General features: G+C 41.7%; 5 protein-coding genes across 11 annotated transcripts in view; 3 read left to right on the forward strand and 2 right to left on the reverse strand.

The window, feature by feature from the left end:
* The window catches only part of LOC108045479 (microtubule-associated protein Jupiter), a 31,005-nt gene extending 21,227 nt beyond the window's left edge, over positions 1 to 9,778 (reverse strand). For all 5 annotated transcript variants that reach the window (XM_017124824.2, XM_017124822.2, XM_017124821.1 and 2 more), the window contains exon 1: positions 9,581 to 9,778. In XM_017124824.2, the coding sequence (XP_016980313.1) occupies positions 9,581 to 9,624 (44 nt within the window). In that variant the 5' untranslated portion in view covers positions 9,625 to 9,778. The remainder of the gene's footprint in view (positions 1 to 9,580) is intronic.
* A 786-nt stretch (positions 9,779 to 10,564) lies between these two features.
* LOC108045499 (zinc finger protein 771) lies at positions 10,565 to 12,273 on the forward strand. The gene is made up of 4 exons (XM_017124845.2): positions 10,565 to 10,807; positions 10,871 to 11,640; positions 11,748 to 11,993; positions 12,050 to 12,273. The coding sequence occupies exons 1-4, from the start codon at positions 10,658 to 10,660 to the stop codon at positions 12,171 to 12,173; spliced, it is 1,290 nt and encodes a 429-aa protein (XP_016980334.1). The 5' UTR covers positions 10,565 to 10,657; the 3' UTR covers positions 12,174 to 12,273.
* Positions 12,245 to 17,764, reverse strand: LOC108045501 (zinc finger protein 12). The gene is made up of 11 exons (XM_044458972.1): positions 17,549 to 17,764; positions 17,083 to 17,489; positions 16,775 to 17,020; positions 16,607 to 16,704; positions 14,888 to 15,039; positions 14,661 to 14,846; positions 14,227 to 14,463; positions 13,601 to 13,777; positions 12,857 to 13,530; positions 12,664 to 12,798; positions 12,245 to 12,497 (listed from the first exon to the last, which is right to left on the reverse strand). The coding sequence occupies exons 1-11, from the start codon at positions 17,657 to 17,659 to the stop codon at positions 12,269 to 12,271; spliced, it is 2,652 nt and encodes an 883-aa protein (XP_044314907.1). The 5' UTR covers positions 17,660 to 17,764; the 3' UTR covers positions 12,245 to 12,268.
* LOC108045502 (transcription factor Ouib) lies at positions 14,186 to 15,944 on the forward strand. The gene is made up of 6 exons (XM_017124848.2): positions 14,186 to 14,389; positions 14,455 to 14,580; positions 14,634 to 15,142; positions 15,356 to 15,490; positions 15,547 to 15,657; positions 15,712 to 15,944. Exons 1-6 carry the CDS (start codon positions 14,255 to 14,257, stop codon positions 15,839 to 15,841), a joined length of 1,146 nt encoding a protein of 381 aa, XP_016980337.1. The 5' UTR covers positions 14,186 to 14,254; the 3' UTR covers positions 15,842 to 15,944.
* Positions 17,763 to 19,474, forward strand: LOC108045500 (transcription factor Ouib). Of its 3 annotated transcripts, none has more exons than XM_044458941.1 (5): positions 17,763 to 17,826; positions 17,894 to 18,140; positions 18,200 to 19,089; positions 19,170 to 19,280; positions 19,335 to 19,474. In XM_044458941.1, the coding sequence occupies exons 2-5, from the start codon at positions 18,024 to 18,026 to the stop codon at positions 19,447 to 19,449; spliced, it is 1,233 nt and encodes a 410-aa protein (XP_044314876.1). In that variant the 5' UTR covers positions 17,763 to 17,826; positions 17,894 to 18,023; the 3' UTR covers positions 19,450 to 19,474. The 3 variants fall into 3 exon arrangements, with proteins under 3 accessions (XP_044314876.1, XP_016980335.1, XP_044314875.1); XM_017124846.1 differs by having other exon boundaries at positions 17,769 to 17,794; XM_044458940.1 differs by lacking the exon at positions 17,763 to 17,826 and having other exon boundaries at positions 17,886 to 18,140.
* The last annotated feature ends 260 nt before the right edge of the window (positions 19,475 to 19,734 follow it).

Here is a 19,734-nt window from a genome sequence, read left to right on the forward strand (position 1 = left end):
GGACTCGCAACGATTTCGAACCCCATCTGATGATCGCATGTCTCAGGTGCATTCAAGGTGGTATTCCCCCAATCGCCCGCTGCTGGGAAACGGATAATGGTCAAGTGCAGTGCGTGATTCGCCGCACTCCACCTTCAGCTCGAAACGGATCGGATCTGATGGGATGGGATGGTTTGGAAGCCCATCTCATCGGGCTGGGTGTTTGCTTAGCCATTAGCCCAAAGTCGAGAGGGCGAGCGCCGAAATTGGGGATCAATTTGGGCTCTCGATCGGCGTTGGTCTCGGTTCCCGAGCTACAGTTTCTCCCCATAGCAGATGTCGAGTGAAAAGTTTGCACATAAAGCCAGCCAGCGAAACGGGGGGTAAGTCACCGAGGAGCGGCAGCTGAATTATTATTTGTTTATTGAGCGAGTGAAAGGCAGCCGAGTTTGAATTTGTTCCACTGTCTGCTTAATTAAAACAACTAAGAACACATTCGCCGACATGGCGACTAAATGATGCCCTGTATTCAGTGCTAATGTTATTGCTGAGTATCTCTATGAAATAACGACAGTTAAATGTGTGGGAGAAGAATCACAAACATTCTGACATTGATAAAAAATATATGGACGTGATAATTTGAACATTTCAAGCCATCATGGCTTCGGATTTAAAAATATGCTGGCCATGCAAATTTTTATAATGCTTTAACAGCGGAAGAAAGCTTTGAAAAGTAAGTAAAATACATTCTAAATAGTTTACCTTTTTAACCTTTAAAAGCTTCCTTTCAATTCACGTAGTATAAGTGACAAAATATTGCCTGCTTAACTATACATGTCCTTTGTGGTTTTATTAGGCACCAGTCGTCTTTTTGACTGCTAATTGCTACGATGACCTAAATAGAACTTCTAGGTGAAGACCACCATGCCTAGCATGTCAAGGCTACCTACTTCCTTTATAATATCATTGCAATATTCAGTATGGCCCCTGAGATTAAGACTACCACGTCTCAAACACTTTCCAATCCCTAGATTTTACCTTCCAACCAATCTGCGAGAACCGGGCACAATTAACTCCAAGCCAAGTCGCAGACCCCAAGCAATGTCAACGAATTTATGGCTGATTCTGGGAAACTCACGTTTGCCGGCCGCTCCGCTGACTAATATTTCCGACCAGAGCGTTAACACAGTTTAAAAGCCACTAAAACGGGTTGGGGGAGATGGCACAGGGAAATGGGCGGTTGAATGGAGCGCGTGTGTGTCAGCACTTTTCACATTCGTGGTACGTGCAGCCAAGAGGAAAATGCAGCTGTCGTCGGAGTCGCATTGGAAATTCTTTTCCAGCTTAGAGCAGATCTTAGATTATCCGCAAGCTGAAGTCTGGCTGAATGCATTGCCCATTTCCCAGCTAATTGAAATTCCTGGAAACTGAATCAAATGTTAGATGAAATGCTCCACGCAACTGGTTTTCACTACGCACCGCTCCACTCCCGGATCACTTTGGATCGTTTGATGATGTGTGGCATGCAGCTGAGCCCCAGTCCGAATCCGAATCCGAATCCGAATCACAATCACAATCCCAATCCAAATCTCATCTCGCGCCTCATCTTTGGCATGCCAACGGAACATTAACGCGAGATGATATATGTATATATAGAAACAGTGTTGAGCCAGTGATCTGATCTCTGCTCCATTCTCTCCCAAAGATGGCCCAGAATCTACGACTGGGAGCTGCTGCCTCAAATGCATTCCATTCATTATGATTACTATTAAATTAGGAATTCCCGTTCTTTCTCTACTCCTTTATTTTCCACTCCATCTTTCGTTCTGCAGCTCCGTCTCAGATGCGAATCATTTTCGCTAGCAGACTGCGCTCAAACGACGGTAATTATTTACGCCGATTTCAGTGTGCAGATAATACCGCAGCCACAACAGCAACAACTACAGTGCAATTGTGGCACGAACTGTGCGCCAAGTTCCCCCGATCTTCTCCTCCTCGAAAAAATATTAGACAAATGACTTAAGTTAGCGGGGAAATGGTAAATCGTAGAAAATGTATTGCAACAATCGCAGCTAATGCAGCACGTAATAATTCGACACTCTATGCGGATTCGTAATAAATTTTGTGGAGATATAAAAACGATCGTAAGCCGAAATTCGGTCAATAAACTAAATTTAATTGAGATGCATTATAAATAATTTTTCAACGTAGCTCGTTCTTAAAGTAAATTACAACTACCTAAGATATAAGTACCTTTCTACTTGGTAGTGAGAAGTATAGCCATGGACTTATTCCATATTTAAATGACTTATATTGGGTTTCGGTTTTAAACCTGTAATTTCATTACATTATACCCCTTCGTTTACCTGTGTAATCCTATATAAAGTAGAATTTATGGATTTAAGCCCCAAAATCATTGACTCTTTCTCGCAGTGCATTAAATGCATATCAGGCTCAATCAATCATCTCTGGTGGCTTCCCCATCTTGCAACTGGGACAGACATTCCTTTTCGGTTAACGAAATGTGCAAAATGCAAATTCACCTCACCGGGCAGTCAATCATTTCCACTCATCAATCAATCAATCAAATTTGCACCACACCAGCAGCTGCGAACGCACTTATCGATAGATCATGGCTCCAAAGTCCAACATCGATATTCCCCAATTGCACATAAATTGCAACTGTCATTTTGGCAATTCAGAAAAAATCAAATAAGGAACCTCATTTTTGTGGCTTCTGTGGCATGACATTTGACTTTGATTCGTTGAACGTAAGATATTATTAATATTCAGAATGGAAGACTATTTTTTTCTTTTAAATAGGCAGAGTCTTCACATTAAATCAAGATTTAGGGCAGCTAATGTAAAAATATATATATATAAAGATAGGTAGAATTTTTTTCAATTTTTTTTTATCAAGAACTCCCGATATTTAAAATGGCAAACCAACCAATTCCAAAATGTTTTCTTATTTACATTACAATTACATTTTACATGTATTTTATACAGACTAGCTTCACAGCGACATCTAGTGCATAGGAGAAGTACCATGAATGGGGTTGCCAGACATTAGAAGTAGTGGCGCCACTAAATTGAGTCCACAAAACCGCCCGTTCAGATGGCGCCACTAAAGAGGCCCATGATAAAACGAATTTCAAAGCTACGTTTGTAAAATGTTTATAAAACAATAAATCTATTTTAAAAATGTTAAAACCAAGTCAATGTGTTTATAAAATTTTGTTGAAACTCTCGACATAATTTAAAGAAGCCACTTGTTTATTTATATTCTTCATTTATAGCCCCTAATGCGACCCTTAACCCCTGGATGCCTGCATGCTGCGTCAATAAATTTACGGATTTGTGTGTATTTAGGCAGCCTCATATGCATTGGTTATCTTGACCGGCCTGCTATCGGCTCGCTTTGCTTACATCCGCTGGGATTTATGAGCAAGACGACAATAATAATCAAAGAAAACTCAAACTCAGTTTGTAAATCACAAACACATAGGGGTTCCAAAACAAACAATATTTGTGACTCGGGCTTAGGACTGATAAACTCATTATATTGAAGGGATTTTAACCCTCAAATGCCCGCATTTCGATTGTTTTTGTTTTTCAATCAACGCTGGCTTGGAAAATAATTCCAGGAATTAATTTCCGATAAGGGGGAGAGAAGCAGAAGTGGGGCACCTGCCACAGCCGGTTCTCGTGCGATTCTCCCAGAGCGACAAAAGAATTTAGCGAAACGGAAGAAAGCGTCGATGGGCTGGACTCGGGAACCTGTTTTCGGATTGTTTCTGGAATCGACAGACGACCTAGCTACGAACTGCTGATCACACTGATCGCTGATCCCTTGGCAGCGATTTGAGGAAGCCAACGCATCTCCTTCGATGGTGCTCCATCATCTCGGGGACCACTTGGCACAAATGACGCGGCACAAAACGGGGAGGAGCCTGGGTTGGATGAGGATGAGCTGTCAGAGGCCATCGGATGCGGCTGTTCTCCACTCAGCTCACTGTTTGCATGCGAATCTCGGCTTCTCCATTTCAGTCAGAGTGTCAAGAGTGAACGAACTTTCGGGGCAAGCCGCACAAACACAAACCTCTCTTGTCATCCTCATAATCATCATCTACAGTCAATGGACTTGGCTTAAACTTGGATCGCTCCCCGCTGCAAGTCTCGCTATCTAAACAGCAGCTGTGCCAATGAGCTGGCACAAAAGCGGGACTCAGAACTGAACGCGCACTACGCACGCTATAACTCAGCTTTTAAATAATATGGAACAAACATTTATACGCCATGCATGCAAACATACATATATGTGCACTCTCAAGACAGTGGGTGATCGCTAAATGAGCATTAATTGGCTGCTGAGACACAGTTTCAATTAATTGGATGTCAAAATAACTCAAGTGAACACTTGAATGGGATACACATCTTGAATACATATAAAAGTTTGTGCATAGCAATTATAAAATTGTACAGAACATTATTGTTCTTATTTAATTATTATTCTGGTATAAAATTTAAAACTTGTTTATTATTTAAAACCATTTGCATTGCCTCCCCTTTCTCAATTCTTACATTCAGATGTTTACAATGATTAAAAAAACCCTGTAAATGCACCACTCATTCATATCTGTTACATGAATTTATGAACTGGTTAAAGAAGTCAACTTTGACTTATCGCCAGTCGAAGATCGTTTCGCGAGGGGCGTTGTCGGAACAGAAAACAATTTGCATGGAATAACCCAGATTGTGGCCATTGACTCGATGGATCGCATTTCGCATTTCCAGTTTCTTCTTGGCAAAAGATCTTTAAATGATCTCTATGCAACTGGGCCCGAGTTATGGGAATTATGGCCTGACCAATTAAGCGTAATTTAATTCACTGCCAGAAGATCTGCAGAAATCAGCGAATAAATATTCGTCTGGGGTGTGTCAGTCCCTCGAGAAGTTTCCAGAGACAAAAGAATCTTTGAATATATAAATGGTCGCGTAAAATCTATTTAATATCAAAAAAAGAAAGCTACAAAATTGACTCGCAGCTCAACATTCCTCATTTCCTACAGAGAAAGTTATATTGCCTAGAAGAGGATCCTTTATCCCCGCCGACTGTCTAAAGGGGTTTTTATACCCCGGTTATTATTCAAAGGACATGCTAAATCTGAAATTGATTTAATTTGTGCAAAATCCCGGGGAATTGCAATGCTGAAACCAACCCTCAGAGAGGTTTCTGTAGCTGGTGGTGGTTGCAGTGGCACGAATACCCCTGCCGGCTAAAATTGGAGTACCAAATTCACTTTCACAAATCCCACTCAGCTCCTGCTCCAAATCCGCCCGAGGCCTTCGGCCAGTGCACTTCCAAATGCAGCGACACCAGCAACCCTTGCGAATCCTTGCGTCAATTGCCTCGCTTTTAATCCTTGGGGGATTTGCTTTTGCAATGGGGGTGGCGGTGACGGCGTCTGTCTGATTTCAAGGTCCAAAAGTCAGCCGACAAGGGCAGTTTTGCGTTTTCTGTGTGTGCCTACATCGGCATCGGCATGCAGGTGGTAGCGGGTTAATTGCATAATTGAGCAGCCCAGGAGCAGGCGACGCACTCATCAGTGATTCACAGCCAGGCGAGCGACTCGTCTGGCTGCAACAAAGGAATAACACACCCTGTTCGAGTCCCACAAAGAAATCGCCATGGAACGTGTGAAGCCTGCCGATGATTGTGGATACGGGCTAAGGCGGCCCACAATGCAAATATGCACAACTTATAAATACATCGGATCCGAGGCTCTGTGTGGGAGCAATTCATTTAACCCGAGTCGGGCCAGCTGGCGAAACTGCAAATTGCAACAAAGAGCGAGGCTGGAGAGAAAATTGGCTGAAAGGTTTTCCATCAGCAGCTCTGCTGAGTCAGGGATCCGCGTCTCTGGATCCAAGGCATCGTTTCAGCAATAAATTCATAACCAAAGGGAGTTGGGGAAGCTGATACATATACACTTGCGGTCGGAATAATAGCGTAGCTAATTGAACTTGCGCACATCCAGGTTCATAATTTCACACCCGGAAGATTTCTTCGCATTTAATTAAACTTGGTCTTGTTACTTTGTCAGAATGTAAATGTGGAATGTAAAACATTTAAGAAAAATGGATTTACATTAAACAAGGTTTTTGACCTTGCTTAAAGAGTCTATTGATGTCTATTGATCTATATTATACATTTAGTTGTTATCTTAAAAATTGATTTTCAATTAGGATAGGATGTCCTGTGTTTTAAAGCTTTAGAAAACTGAACAAGGTACTGAGGTACCATTAATTACTTTCTAATATGTATTCTCATTGATCTCGCTGGTAGCTGAAGCATTGCCTATAATCCACTTCTATTACGAACTAGTTTTGTTTATTTGCCCTGCTATTTTTGTGACCGCCCCTGTATAGACAAACAGAGGGCGTAGAGCAAAACCATAATGGTAATCGCCCATGTACAACAACAGCCAGAAGGCAGACTCGACGCAAACAGATCGTTCTGCAAATGGCAAGCTGATGCAGATAGCTATGCAAAACGGGTAATCCAAACGGCCGGCCTTATAAGGCGGCCAATGGTCCAAGCCAACGAGAGACGCGTTATTACTTAACAACAATTACCGAAAGTGAGCTCGAGCGTCTGGCTTTGTGTGCCCAATTATAGAGGAAATGTTGCCGAAATTGTCACTCAATGACTCGACTTTCTTGGCGCAGATAGAAGATACAGAGAAACACAGCTGTCTGCTTAGTGGAGCGTTTAGCATTGGCCCCGCAGACAGCCTTGAGTTCCGCTTGTACGGCACCCAAGCCAATGGGGTTTATGTACTGGAACTACAGCCAAATAAGGACACCACAGTGACGTAAACATGGACTTACCTGCAACGAGGAAAGAGCAAACAAAAAGTTAGTTAGTTGAGGGCTTAAGTTCTTGTTGTCGTGGCCCACTCCATTAATCATCTATAAATTAGGTTGACTTTTGGGCCTGACTCACGGCTGGAGAATGAAGATCCCCCGCTCACAGGAAACGTGACTCGCTAGGGCTTCCCTAATTTACACAGAAAACCATTTATCTACCAGGCCCACCCTGACCAACATCAAGAGCAAATGCATTTGGAAAGTGGCAGGGGAATGGAACTGTGGCAGATACAGAGGACGGAGGACGGACCACATGACAGATATGTCCTACTATGGCCTCCGTCGGGGTTGCTTATCGTGGGTTGCATGCGTCAGTGACAAACTAAAACTCTAAAACTCCTCCTTTGGCAATACACTTAAAAAAAACCTTATACTTAAGGTTTCTACAAAATATTTATGGTTTTTATTTGGCTAAAAGCAAATACCATTATTTCATAGAATATAAATAATTATATAGCTCTTAGAATTGACATAAAGCTCTTATATTAGTCATGAGAACTAATAATTAGTGTGCGTGGTAAAAGGCCACAACAAAAATCTACCATTATTGGGTCAAAAACTTAGTTAAGTGTAGATCTAGCACTGTTCCTATGCCGGATTAATGTGGGCCCGTCTGTCTGCATTTTGGGTGCGGCTGACTGGCTGCATTCTCCGGCTGTGCGGCTTTCTCTGGATATTATGCCGGGAATTAGACCCATTGACTCATTCTAGGGCTGCGCCCAGACCCAATCCCAGTCCCAAACCCACTGCTGGCCAAACTAGTCGCGGCTAGGCAATCAAAATCGACATTTAGTTTTATGGCGAGTCAAACAACAACAGCGAACATGCAATGTGTCCCGAGTTCAATGCACTTGCCACTCAGCCTCAAACTTCGCTGCAGTGGCTCTTGGCCAGATACACAGGCATACTCGCAGATCGCGTGACTATAGTTAAATATAGTTAAGCACTGAGTATGGCACGTGACGATATTGGGGCAGAAAGTATCCCCCATATCGGGGACCTGGGTTATACCGGGAAAACTACAATTTGGGAGGCCGGTGGGCAGGAGTGTGCCCTTAATCACTGGCCATCACTGTAACAGCAAGGCGAAGAAGAAACGAGAACGCCATCGATTTCAATTGCAATTACTCATCATCTATCGCGGCAATTACCCGTATTATGATGATAAGTGCGAACCGAAACAGCTGCTGGCAGATTTTAAAGTGACTCAAGGAGGCGAATTGGAGAAGTATGGAATCCGGAACACTAGCAAAGGTTAAGAACGGGAAAGCTGGTGCTATTTTTAAGACCCATATGTGTTCAAAAATAGATAGGAAATCGGCCTGTATAAGGGAATTTACTGTTTATAATTAGTTTATTCCTTGCTTTCGTAAAAACTGTCATATAGATTAGATTTTGATTGGATTTCTGGAACTATAAATGGCTCATATATTATTATTTAATAATAAATTGCCTAACCATTCATTTTACTTGAAATATTACACATTTTATTACTCTGATCAAAAAGGATGTATTTTGAATACCCTTTTGATCGGCTTTCTTCACAAACTAGGTATAATAGTTTGTATTTACCAGATGATTAATAGAAAATAGTGTTTATTTACAAGATTTACGGGTAATGTGTCATGAAATAAATGCTTTATTGATTGTAACCAAATCATAATTTTCCAATTTATTATTGTGTCTGGTAGAAATATGTAATTAATAGTGCCGTTTTAGAGGGAAATACAATTATGATTACTTAGAAAAACGCCATGCCTAAATTTATGTAACTTGTTTATTCTTTAACAACAATCACGAATTATAGATGATAATCAGAAAGGAAAATATATTATTTTTATGTTTTTTAGCAATATTACAAAAATTAATAATGATATTTAAATTAGTCTACATTTTCCTATTTGCTCTGCACAGTTTTCCATTATATTTTTGCCTTCTTCAGCTCTTTTCACAGCACTATAATGGAGTGATGACCAATTTGAAAACTGGCACAGAGAACGAAAACACAAAAACAAGCGCCACTTTGGTTGCAGTCATAAAAGCGATAGAGGTGCGGGGTGGGTTAAGGTTCGAGATGTCCATCGGGTGATATACGCTATAGGGGGCGGGGGCTGGGCAGGAAAACTGGCACACTTGCTGACATTGCAGTGTGCACTTAACTAGAACCACCACTGTCCATCAGAACACACACACACAGTCATACATATGCTTATGCATGTACTAACTACTTTAAATGGTAAATTTTCCCCAGTTGCAGCTGAAATAAAGTCCTATTGACAGCGGGGGTTACACATATATCAAATTTCGGTTGTTAAGGGCGTTTTCTAACGAGTCCATAACAAAAAGATGGAGTTCCAAACTCGACTCGAATAGGAATAATCACCGATCCAAATGAACAGTTAACCCATTAAAAGATCAATACACGCATTGTGCGAATCGGGAGGCGAAAGCGGATAAGGAATTCGGAACGGAAATGGTGAATAGAGTTAATGGAGGAAACACACAAAAAAGCAACGGAACGATAAAAAAAAATAAAAAGGAACTAGTGAAGAACGGCACTGAGCGTTGTTATTGCAAATCTGCAAATCCTAACCAATACCAGTGCACACGCCTACACGCACACTTCAATTTTTTAAAAAAATGCCGGCAACAACTCGGGTTTACTTACTTGCTGCTGGCCTGATTATCGGTACAATCAAAGTTGGAGATCATCTTGCTGTTTAGCAGTAAATAAACGCTTGGTTACAAATGTATAAAACTGGCACACACGCGATGACGTGAAACACACAAAATGCAAGTGGGAAATGCACACAAAACGGAAAATAAGAGTCCAAGAGCAGATGCCGCGGCACGTTCGTACAGTTCGAAAGACGAAATAAGTGTGGCCGTGACTGAGCCGCTATATCGAACCCTCGTCTCTGTGAAATAGGACCTAAAAATGACATACCTGCAGGGGCGGAGCAGAAAAATACTTTTCGGGGATTACTTAAAATAATTAACTAGTGTTGCCCACATTCTAGCGGGAAACTTCGCTTGCTGTTGGAGAAAGTTTATTCCATTGCCACATTTAATTTTGTCCTCAAAACATTTTGTTAGTTCTCATTGTTTATGCAAAATCTTTGAATGTAAAAATAATAAAAAGTCTACAAATGATTTAAATAAAATATTTTTTAAAATCTTTTTCTGCAGAATTAACTTTTGGTGAACGCTCGTTAGGCCCTAGCGAAAAGATTAGAAAATGTAGTCCTTTGAAGTGTCTGTTTTCAGAGCACAGTGTTTCTTTAATCAAAAGTTGGCTGCGAGAGTGTTGTGCAGCAATGAACTTTAAATTACCAAAAATAATTAGTAAATTTGTAAAATAAGCTGTCCAATTCAAATTTTATTGTTTTTAAATTTCGTTGCCCCTTCCTGCAAATAAGTTTTTTAATTTTATCTGTTTGTCAACAAAACCAGCTGATTGACAGTACGAACGTAGCACATTTAATTCTGAACTCTTAAAAAGAAAGATTAAACTTTTTCCGAAATTGTTTTGATTGAGTACTAGGCTAAAATATAAATTTAAGAAACAGGTATTTTGCATAATATGCCCAGTTAAAATTAGATTTGGTATTTTTTTAAATATGCACTGGTATATTTTGACACATCAGTTGCGGGCACACAGGGAATTGTAATGTTGATTTTGTTGTTTTGTTTACAAACTATTTAATTTATAAACCAGCCTACTTGCTGCCAACTGCTCTCCAGGATGAATATCACAAGCTCGCCGGTGGTGCTGTTGAAGTGCCGGATATGCCTCGCCGATTCCCAGGAGGAGACAATGAGTTCCCTGTTTGATGATGAGGCTGAAAACAATGATCTGCTAAACGAGAAGGTGGAGTTTTGCTGCGGCATAAAGGTGAATAGAACTGCAAAAGGAAAATCATTACGATACTTCACGGTTCACTCCAATCCCCTCCAGGTTCGTAGATCTGCCCAGATGCCAACAAAGGTCTGCAGCAGTTGTAGTGAATTCGTCCGAATGTGGTTCAACTTTCGCCAGATGTGCCTGAACTCACAGGTATACTGGGAAACAAGTTGCCCGGATTCGGAGAGACCGGATGATTTGGTTCAAGTCAGCGATGGCGAGTACATGGAGTATCTCTACGAAAATCTCCAGCTGAATTTGAGCCCTGGGAACAATTGCCAGGAGGAGATCAGCCAAGTGGCGGAGGAGGAGCAACAGCTAGAGGATCAAGTACAAGAAGACCTCGATATTAACGGATTTATCATAAACGATCAAATCGAAGAGGATGATGAGCAAATTAAAGAGAGTTCTGAACAAATGTTGATTTCCCACCTGGACGCCTACGCTAACGATCCAGAAGTGGCAGAAACCATTGAAGATAAGGGTGAGCTCGTGGAGGATTCTTCCCTCCTAAATGAAGAATACTATGAGGTCGATTACGAGGAGCTCAACGAAGATGATTTTCTTTCAACCTCACCTTCGCCGGCTCCCAGCCCACAAGAGGACACGCTCAACTCAGGAAGGTTCCGGAAGCTGGGCAGGCCCCGTAAGCCCGACAGCGAACTCAAGTTCAAGCGGAAGGACATCAACGGCAAGGGAAAAGCGTCCAAGACCAAGACCGAAGACAAGTTTGTCTGCAATCTGTGCGGCAACGTCTATTACAAGAAATCCATCTTCACCGCCCATCTGATGACCCATACGGAATACAAACCACATCAATGCGAGTAAGTCCAAAATGATAGCGATGTTAAAATATTTGAATATGTGTTAAACATGGTTTCCATTTTTCATCATGTTATGCCTTTGCTATAAAAACCTAATTTTATTTCAGAATCTGCAACAAATCCTTTCGCCAAATGGGCGAGCTGCGGGCTCACATCCGACGCCATACGGGAGTGCGTCCCTACAAGTGCATGTACTGCGACCGCCACTTCTATGATCGAAGCGAAAGAGTTCGCCACGAGCGGGTACACACTAACACTCGTCCCTACGCCTGTCAAGAGTGCGGCAAGACCTTTACACACACCGCCATACTAAAGAATCATCTTCTGGTCCACTCCGGCGAAAAAAATTACAAGTAAGAGGGAATACTCGCCGAATTAGAGCCAAAATTAAATGATTTTCCACTTTTAGCTGTGACATATGCTCCAAGTCATTCACCCTGCTGCATCAGTTAAAGGCCCATTTGCAGACCCTCACCCACCGCAACAAACTGGAAAGCACCATTCCCAACTCTACGGACTTCTCGCAAAGCTAATGCGCTGCAAATATATTATAATTTAAGTTTGCTAAAAGTATTTCAGGCTAGAAAAAAAGACAAGTTTGTCATAAATTTATATTTATTTTTATTAGCTATTCCATAAGGTCGCTATCCTGGATAACTGATGTCACACCCAGATAGTGAGCATTTGTCTTCATGTGCGCCGTGAGCTGGTGTTTTAGGCGAAAAGCCTTGTCGCAAGAGTGGCACTTGTGCGGCTTGTCAGAACTGTGCAGAAGGTAGTGGGCCTTGCGAGAGGTTGAAAGTGAAAAGGTTTTTCCGCAAATGTTGCAAGCATAGGGCCGTTCGTTCGTGTGCATGCTGAAAATCAAAATGGGAGAATATTAAACTATTATTATTAGAGCAATCATTAATCAAAGAGAATTTGGTAACGTACAAATTAAAGGGTCACAAAAAACCAGCTAACAGCCTTTGCTAATTGGGGGTTTTAATGTTAAAAATATTAATTTTAAGATTGCTCCCATACCGTTCGTGTTTGCGATGAGTGCTGCAATCAGCAAATCGGCGAGAGCAATATGAACATTTGTAGGGCTTTTCGCCCGTGTGTGTTCGCATATGAGTTTTCAGGTTGCAGGCCGCCCTGAATGTCTTTTGGCAAACCCTAAAACAAGCACTTTATTAGTTAATCTAGATTTGTAAGATATACCAGCGATAATTACTCGCACTCGTGGCCCTTCTCATCGCGGTGAAATGTCATGTGAACTTTGAGCTGTGAGAGGTGACCGTAAGTATTGCTGCAGATTTTGCATCTGTACTTGTCCGGCTCACAGGCCACGCCTAGATCTACATCGTATTCGACGACTGGCTCCGACTTTTGGGACTCCTCACTGGGGTCCTCCATGCTATCTATAACGAGGGTGCCGTCCTGCGATGAACTTTCCAAGTCATTATCTTCCATAGAATCCTTGACTAAATCACGAATGTTGTAGTCTTCCAGGCTTGTGGATTTCTCGTCATTCGTATTGACGTTTAAGACGAATACGAAATCCCCTGTTTCCTCTGGGGATTGGGATTTCATTTTAGGTACAAATTGGACTGCTTTGGCTTGTATTTCCTTTGGTTCTGCGGGACTCTCGTCAGTCTTGATGATGCATGGCTTTTCTTCCATTATTCTCTCTGAAATGTTCTGCTTCCTGGCACGCTTTCTCTGGCTAGCAGGCGGATCATGGTTTTTATTGGCCTGAAAAGCAGCTGCCGAGGACATTGTTTGGCGGACGAGGGCTCTTAGGTGCTCATCAGATCTTTTGCATTCGCTTAGGAATCGGTCCACCTGCTCCAGTCTGTCCACACAATCCGAGCAAATCTGATCTGGCAATCCATCATCCGGTTCGATCTAACAATTAGTGTGAAATGACTAAATGATCACAAAACTAAACCAAAACTAACTAATCTCATGAACTTACAACTATGCCGGCATATAAGACCAACTGCTTATGGGCTTCGGATTGAAAGAGAGGCTGGAGCGTTGAGCCTTTCTTGGCGGTGCAAGTGCGGCACATGCTCCACTTAATACTGATTTCCATTGTATGCTCCAGGAATTCTTCCTTGATATCCGACAAATTCCGATTCAAATGCCAGAGCTGGCATTGAAAATATTAGGGTTGCCAAGTACGCCATTAAGCATTTACAATATTGATTGCTCAAAACTATCGTTTGGACTTAAATTATTCAGAATTGATGATTTTTAAAATGTTGCAAAATTAAAAATTTTTAAATAAAGCAAATAATTAAATTTATTATTTAATTACATTTTTATTGTTATCCATATGCTACATGACAGCACCAGTTTTATTAGTTTAGCTAGGCCTTTAATTTTAAAAAAAACATAATTATATACATATATTACAATGTTCTGCTTTCAATGTTCTGCTTTTAAAATATTTTACGTTTCAAAGCAATGTTTTTCTAAATATTTATTTACCACCAATCGATATGTTGACAATAGGTTCGATAATTGTGCAGAGTTTGCAACACCTGACAACCCTGGGAAAAGTTTCAAGACGCTTGTTTATTTCACTGATTTGCAAACATACGGGAGGGCCAAGATAAGCAAAATCATGCCCGAGTACATGCTGTGCAGGATCTGCTTGACAGAGGACATCAACTCGGAGGCAATGGCTCCACTGTTTGACGACGAGGACGCACAGTGCCGGGAACTGGTGCGCAAGATTGAGGAAGTGGGCAGCATCAAGGTACATGTGGTGGAAGGTGCACCTGTGTCCCAAACTCCGCCACTAATCCCGCTCTGATTTTCCAGCTGGTGCCGCTACAGAATATCCCGAGCATGCTGTGCTACAGCTGCGTGGAGCGTCTGACCAGCGCACACAAGTTCCGAGAGCTCTGCCAGGAGAGCGAGCGGACGTTTGCCACCAATGTTGTCAAGGTATGTGGGACACCCAATGCACCCGCTTTAAACTACATTTCTCTTTATGGCAGGCGGAGATGAAGTCTGAGCCAACAGACGAGGTGCCACACATAGTTGCGGATCACATCGAGTACATCTACGAGTCGGCAAACGACTTCATCGATGGCGTGGAGGAGGACATCGAGATGGAGAACATGATGGAGGAGCGACTGGAGGATGGCGTTGCGGAAACCACTCAGCCCTTTGATATCTCCAATGTGGTGGATGAACTTGACGAGAACGACCTGTTGGTGCCGAATAGCACCGATAGCGACTACGAGCCCACCGAACGCTGCCGCAAGCCCAAGGCGCGAAAATCGCGGATGGGTAAACGCGGACGCGGACGACCACGCGGCTCTGGCTCCGGACATCCACGCAGTCTTAGCCAGGAACGCCCTTCAGTGCAATCGAGCTGCAAGTCCTCGCCCGAGGAGTCCTCTACAAATATCATGTGCGAGATTTGCGGCAATATATACTCCAAGCGAGCGGCACTCAACATTCATATGCGTCGCCACATGGCCGAAAAACCATTTGAATGCGAGTAGGTATCCAGTAGAGTATTGCATGAATTCATTCATGGGGGTTTAAAAACGAAAACAAGTTTAAGAATACCCTGACATTTGTTATGCTTAATCAATTTAATGAACAGTAAACTTGTACTTATGGTAAAGTTCTAATCTAAATGCCCTCACGCAGGACTCTAGTATCCAAAAGCAATTTATCTGATAGAAACAATAATTACCTACAATTATAGAATTTGCGGCAAAACCTTTGCGGGTCCATCCGAGCTGAATCGTCACATTCGAGTGCATACGGGCGAAAAACCCTTTACGTGTAAATACTGCAACCGTTCATTTGCGGACCGCAGCTCCAATATACGCCATGAGAGGTGAGATGTCTATTTCCCTAGAGGAGTTCATTGTTAACTTATTGATTATCTTCCAGAACCCACACGAACGAAAGACCCTTTACCTGCTCCACCTGCGGCAAGTCATTCTCCTACTCCAATGTGCTAAAGAACCACATGCTTACACACACGGGCGAGAAACCGTTCCTGTAGGTTACTGCAAAATTTCAACAAGCCTGTCTAATATAAAGTCACATTTTCAGTTGCCGGCCATGCAATAAGACCTTCTCCCGCAAGCACCAGCTGGAGCAGCATATCGGCACGATGACCCACCAACAGACTGTTAGGAACCACCAGAATAACGAACCGATGCGGCACTCAGAGATCTACTAGTCCTAACAATTGCAATTATTATTTTAATAGATAATTTAAATATAAATAGATATTGTAAAAATAAAAAGAGTACAAATTTTCCGAGCCGGATGTGTAAAAAGTATGAATTTCAAATTTCTGGTTTGGAATGTTATTGGTGTAAGACTCCCATGGGTTTTCAAAGCTGTTTGCGAACCCGACATTTTTATTTTTATTAAAACTCAGATTTTATTGCTTTCAAATATTTCTTTTAACATCAGTAAATGCCATATAACATAGGTTGGCAATAATTTATTTCATTGTAGTTAAATGACTACTATTAATAATTAAGAAAAAGGGTAAAGGGTTTTTAATGATTTACCTCTGTTTTTTGGAATACTCATTTTAAATCACTTCACTAATATAAGCACTTATTTTATATATAATAGATAGTTTAATTGCTTGGAGAAAAAATTTAAGATGTTTATGTCTTTAAATTTTTTTTACAACACTATTAAATGTCATGGAAGGATTCAGTTGTTTGAAAATATATTTTGAAAAACACTTTTTTTGTTTTGTTAGCCAAAATGTAACAAAAATTTACTGTTTTAAACATCAATAAATGCCGTACAACAATGGACTAAGCGTGGCACTGGGTTAAGGATGTACTTGTAGTTTAATATTAATTACACTCATATCTTCTCAAATATGCATATATTTTTGTTAATATAAGGTTTTAGAACTCATAGTTTCTTAAAAATAGGTAATATAAAAGGCGGATAAAAATAATGACTAGATATACTTATATTTCAATGGCCTGTTGGGCTTTCTCCTTATGAACGTTGCTGGCGAAGTGGGTCATCAGTTGGGAGATCCGCTGGAAGTGCTTCTGACAAACGTAGCAGCTGAAAAATCAAAAGGTGTTGGAACATGTAAAAAAAAATATGTGGAGTTGGTCCAAATCGAAATGCCCACTAATGCTTCCGAATGGCGCCATGAGTCATCTTGTGCTTGCCGAGACATCCGGAGCTTACAAAACTCTTCTCACAGATGTCGCACTGAAAACGTCGCTCATTCCGGTGGCGCCGGTGGTGCTCCTGGCGCGCACTCGTATCGGAGAACCGACGTGGACAATACATGCACACGTAAGGCTGCTCGCCCGTGTGGCTGCGGTTGTGGCGCGTCAGCTCTTTCCGAGTGGCGAAGCTCTTCCCGCAATCCCTAAAAAAGATAAAGAGTCTAAGTATCTTAATCACAATATAAACATGTCAATAATTCCTTACCCAAAAAGACAGTGAAAGTTTTTAATGCCTGTGTGCCTGAGCTTGTGCTCTTGAAAGTTTGTCCTGTTGTTAATGGATTTTCCGCAATCTTCGCAAATATATGGACCAGTTCTACGATCTCGTATTGGGTGCTTCGAAATTATTGGTGTTTTGACTTTTTCAGCAGTCTTTGGAAGCTCTTTGATTTCAGGAATCAAAATGGATTCATCTAATGCAAGCTCGATTTGGTTATCATCAATATCTTCATGCTTGGTGGGTTCTTTTGGGCCGTCATTGCTGGTGGGCTCAATCTTCTCCAGATTCTGCTTCTCGGAAATGATGCAGCGCTGGCGGAATTTAATAGCTGCATCCAAATCGCCCAAGCAAACCATACACATGTGGCTGGATATTTCTTTTTTGCAAACTAGCTGGAAAACATAAATAGCAAAGTTAAGTGCCTAGTTTTAAGAATATTTATAGCCTTTACCTCAACCCCAGTAATGGAATGAATTTGACGAACCACATGACTATTTGCAGGGTCAAAAACGTTAATTGGTGCTTCTGCTCCGGAGCAAATGCGGCAATTTATGATGCGCATCCTGAATTTTTGCTATTTTTAATAAATTCTTTATTGTTTACTTTTTTTTTGCAAAGGCGAGTGTAGGTGCGATACGTGTATGGTCACACTCACACAACTTATGAAAACATAAGCGTTGTGTTTTGTTGACAAGGGGTCAATATTTATTATACTTTTTTCCTATACAAGTAAATTTATAATTTAAAATAAACCTTGTTAACTTCTTAATTTTGTTTCACCTCTTTTTTTTTTAAGTCTACTGGTGTTTTTAATCCCTCTTACTACACATGTTATCGCCGATAACGAAACAGCTGTTTCTTGGCAAATGCCTTAGCCGAACAATTGATTATATTCGAATTAAAACCAAACATTTTCAATAAACAAAATGACGCTTCAATGCAGAACCTGCGGAGGCGTCATCTATAACACAAAAGCCAAGAATCTCTTTGACACGGAGAACGTCACGTTGCTGCAAAACGTAAATCTTGTATCAGGCGCCATGGTAAGATCTAACAAATCCTTATTTTGTAAGAATTTGGTTAATATACCCTGTAATTTCAGCTGCATAATGATCCGAAGCTGCCCAGCTGCATATGTGCATGCTGTATGCTTGATTTGAATCAGGCCGTTGTGTTCCGGGAAAGACTCATCCAAACACAGGAGGATTTGCTCCGTCGACTCATAGATCCCGAACAGGAAGAATTCGCTACAGAATGTGAGAAAGACGATGTGGATGTAGAAGTTAAGGAGGAGGAGGAAGCTGAGGACAACAGCTTGAACTTACGTTTCTCAACCGATGATATGGACGATAAATTTGAAGAAACCGAAGAATTCTTTGAAGAATTTCAAGACGTAGACGAGGAAGAGGAGGGGGATAACGTCGAAGTAGGCGAGGAGGTGTCCCAAGATGCTGACTCCCTAATATCAAGTGTCCAGAAGGAGTTTGAAACAATTTACGACGATGAAAGCACTACAGAAAAAAATGAATTCCTGGAGGAAGAAGAGGGTACCTACTACAACGAATGTGAGGATGAGGTTGATGGATCCCCACCCGTTTCCCCACAGCCTGCATTTAAGGCTTTACGAAGTCGTTCCAGAGCAAATAGTGTCTCATCGGAGAGGACTTCGAAACCCAAGCGCAAGAAACAGTACGTCACGTGGAAGAACATGAGCGAGGACCAAATCGTTGAGCGAAAGCGGCAGCAGCGGAAGCGTGACTGCGTTTGCGAGCAATGCGGCCGGCACTTCACCGATCAGAGCAACTTCAAGCTGCACATGCTGCGGCACACGGGCATGAAGAACTTCGCCTGCCAGGAGTGCGGCAAGCTGTTCTACACTGACCACCTCATGTCCCTGCACCAGCGAATCGTGCACCAGGGCGAGAAGCCCTACGCCTGCCGATACTGCTCCAAGTCCTTCCACAACAGCACCACCCGCGTCATCCACGAAAGGTAATGTCCTGTAAAGATAATTGAAATCGTCTATGTCTATTGTCTTTAATGGAGTTCTAACGAAGAATATTACTTTCCAGAGTTCACACTAATGCGAAACCTTACGGCTGTAACCAGTGCGACAAAAGCTTCAGTTCGGCTTCCGGACGCAAAAGGCACGAACTGATTCACACAGGTGTGCGGGCATTTTCGTGAGTATGGTTTAGATGTTTTGACGATCAAAATTTAATAAATGTTAATTTTAGCTGCACTATCTGCGAGCAAACTTTCCAGCGAAACACTCATCTTAAGGCCCATCTGCGATCCAAGTTTCACATATTAAAGGCGAGAACTAATGGGGTCGAAGGCGCACTAGAATGAACAAATATATTAGTTTAAAAACAGATTGCTTCCAAAAGTCTTGCAATATGGGAGTCGGTTCTATTTTTAAATCCCGATAACTAGCTTCACTCACCCGCTAACGGGGCGCTGCCAATAAATTTCCGAGGTGGCAACGCTAACCAGGTAAAATTTTTTTCTTGAATTATAGCAAGGCTTTTATCGTAGTTGTAATTTATTTGAAGTTTTAACATATTTCAACAAATTAAAAAAAATCATCTTAGCGGGAATCGAAAGGATTTTTTAACGCTCTCTAATTTTTCGCTT

The sequence above is a fragment of the Drosophila rhopaloa genome, unplaced genomic scaffold (assembly GCF_018152115.1).
Source record: "Drosophila rhopaloa isolate 14029-0021.01 unplaced genomic scaffold, ASM1815211v1 contig_178, whole genome shotgun sequence".
Classification (NCBI taxonomy): Eukaryota; Metazoa; Arthropoda; class Insecta; order Diptera; family Drosophilidae; genus Drosophila; species Drosophila rhopaloa.

Bases quoted from the DNA above. Each gene is read 5' to 3' on its own strand.
- LOC108045500 (XM_044458941.1), top strand. From the start codon at position 18,024: ATGACGCTTCAATGCAGAACCTGCGGAGGCGTCATCTATAACACAAAA. The intron at 18,141-18,199 runs GTAAGATCTAAC...CTGTAATTTCAG, and splicing joins ATCTTGTATCAGGCGCCATG to CTGCATAATGATCCGAAGCT. The intron at 19,281-19,334 runs GTGAGTATGGTT...TGTTAATTTTAG, and splicing joins ACAGGTGTGCGGGCATTTTC to CTGCACTATCTGCGAGCAAA.
- LOC108045502 (XM_017124848.2), top strand. From the start codon at position 14,255: ATGCCCGAGTACATGCTGTGCAGGATCTGCTTGACAGAGGACATCAAC. The intron at 15,491-15,546 runs GTGAGATGTCTA...ATTATCTTCCAG, and splicing joins TCCAATATACGCCATGAGAG to AACCCACACGAACGAAAGAC. The intron at 15,658-15,711 runs GTAGGTTACTGC...TCACATTTTCAG, and splicing joins ACGGGCGAGAAACCGTTCCT to TTGCCGGCCATGCAATAAGA.
- LOC108045501 (XM_044458972.1), bottom strand. From the start codon at position 17,659: ATGCGCATCATAAATTGCCGCATTTGCTCCGGAGCAGAAGCACCAATT. The intron at 14,847-14,887 runs GTGGGCTCGTAG...CGGCACCAACAG, and splicing joins TGGGCTTGCGGCAGCGTTCG to GTCGTTCTCGTCAAGTTCAT. The intron at 13,778-14,226 runs GTTTGCAAATCA...TTTCAATGCCAG, and splicing joins TTATCTTGGCCCTCCCGTAT to CTCTGGCATTTGAATCGGAA.
- LOC108045499 (XM_017124845.2), top strand. From the start codon at position 10,658: ATGAATATCACAAGCTCGCCGGTGGTGCTGTTGAAGTGCCGGATATGC. The intron at 11,641-11,747 runs GTAAGTCCAAAA...ATTTTATTTCAG, and splicing joins TACAAACCACATCAATGCGA to AATCTGCAACAAATCCTTTC. The intron at 11,994-12,049 runs GTAAGAGGGAAT...TTCCACTTTTAG, and splicing joins TCCGGCGAAAAAAATTACAA to CTGTGACATATGCTCCAAGT.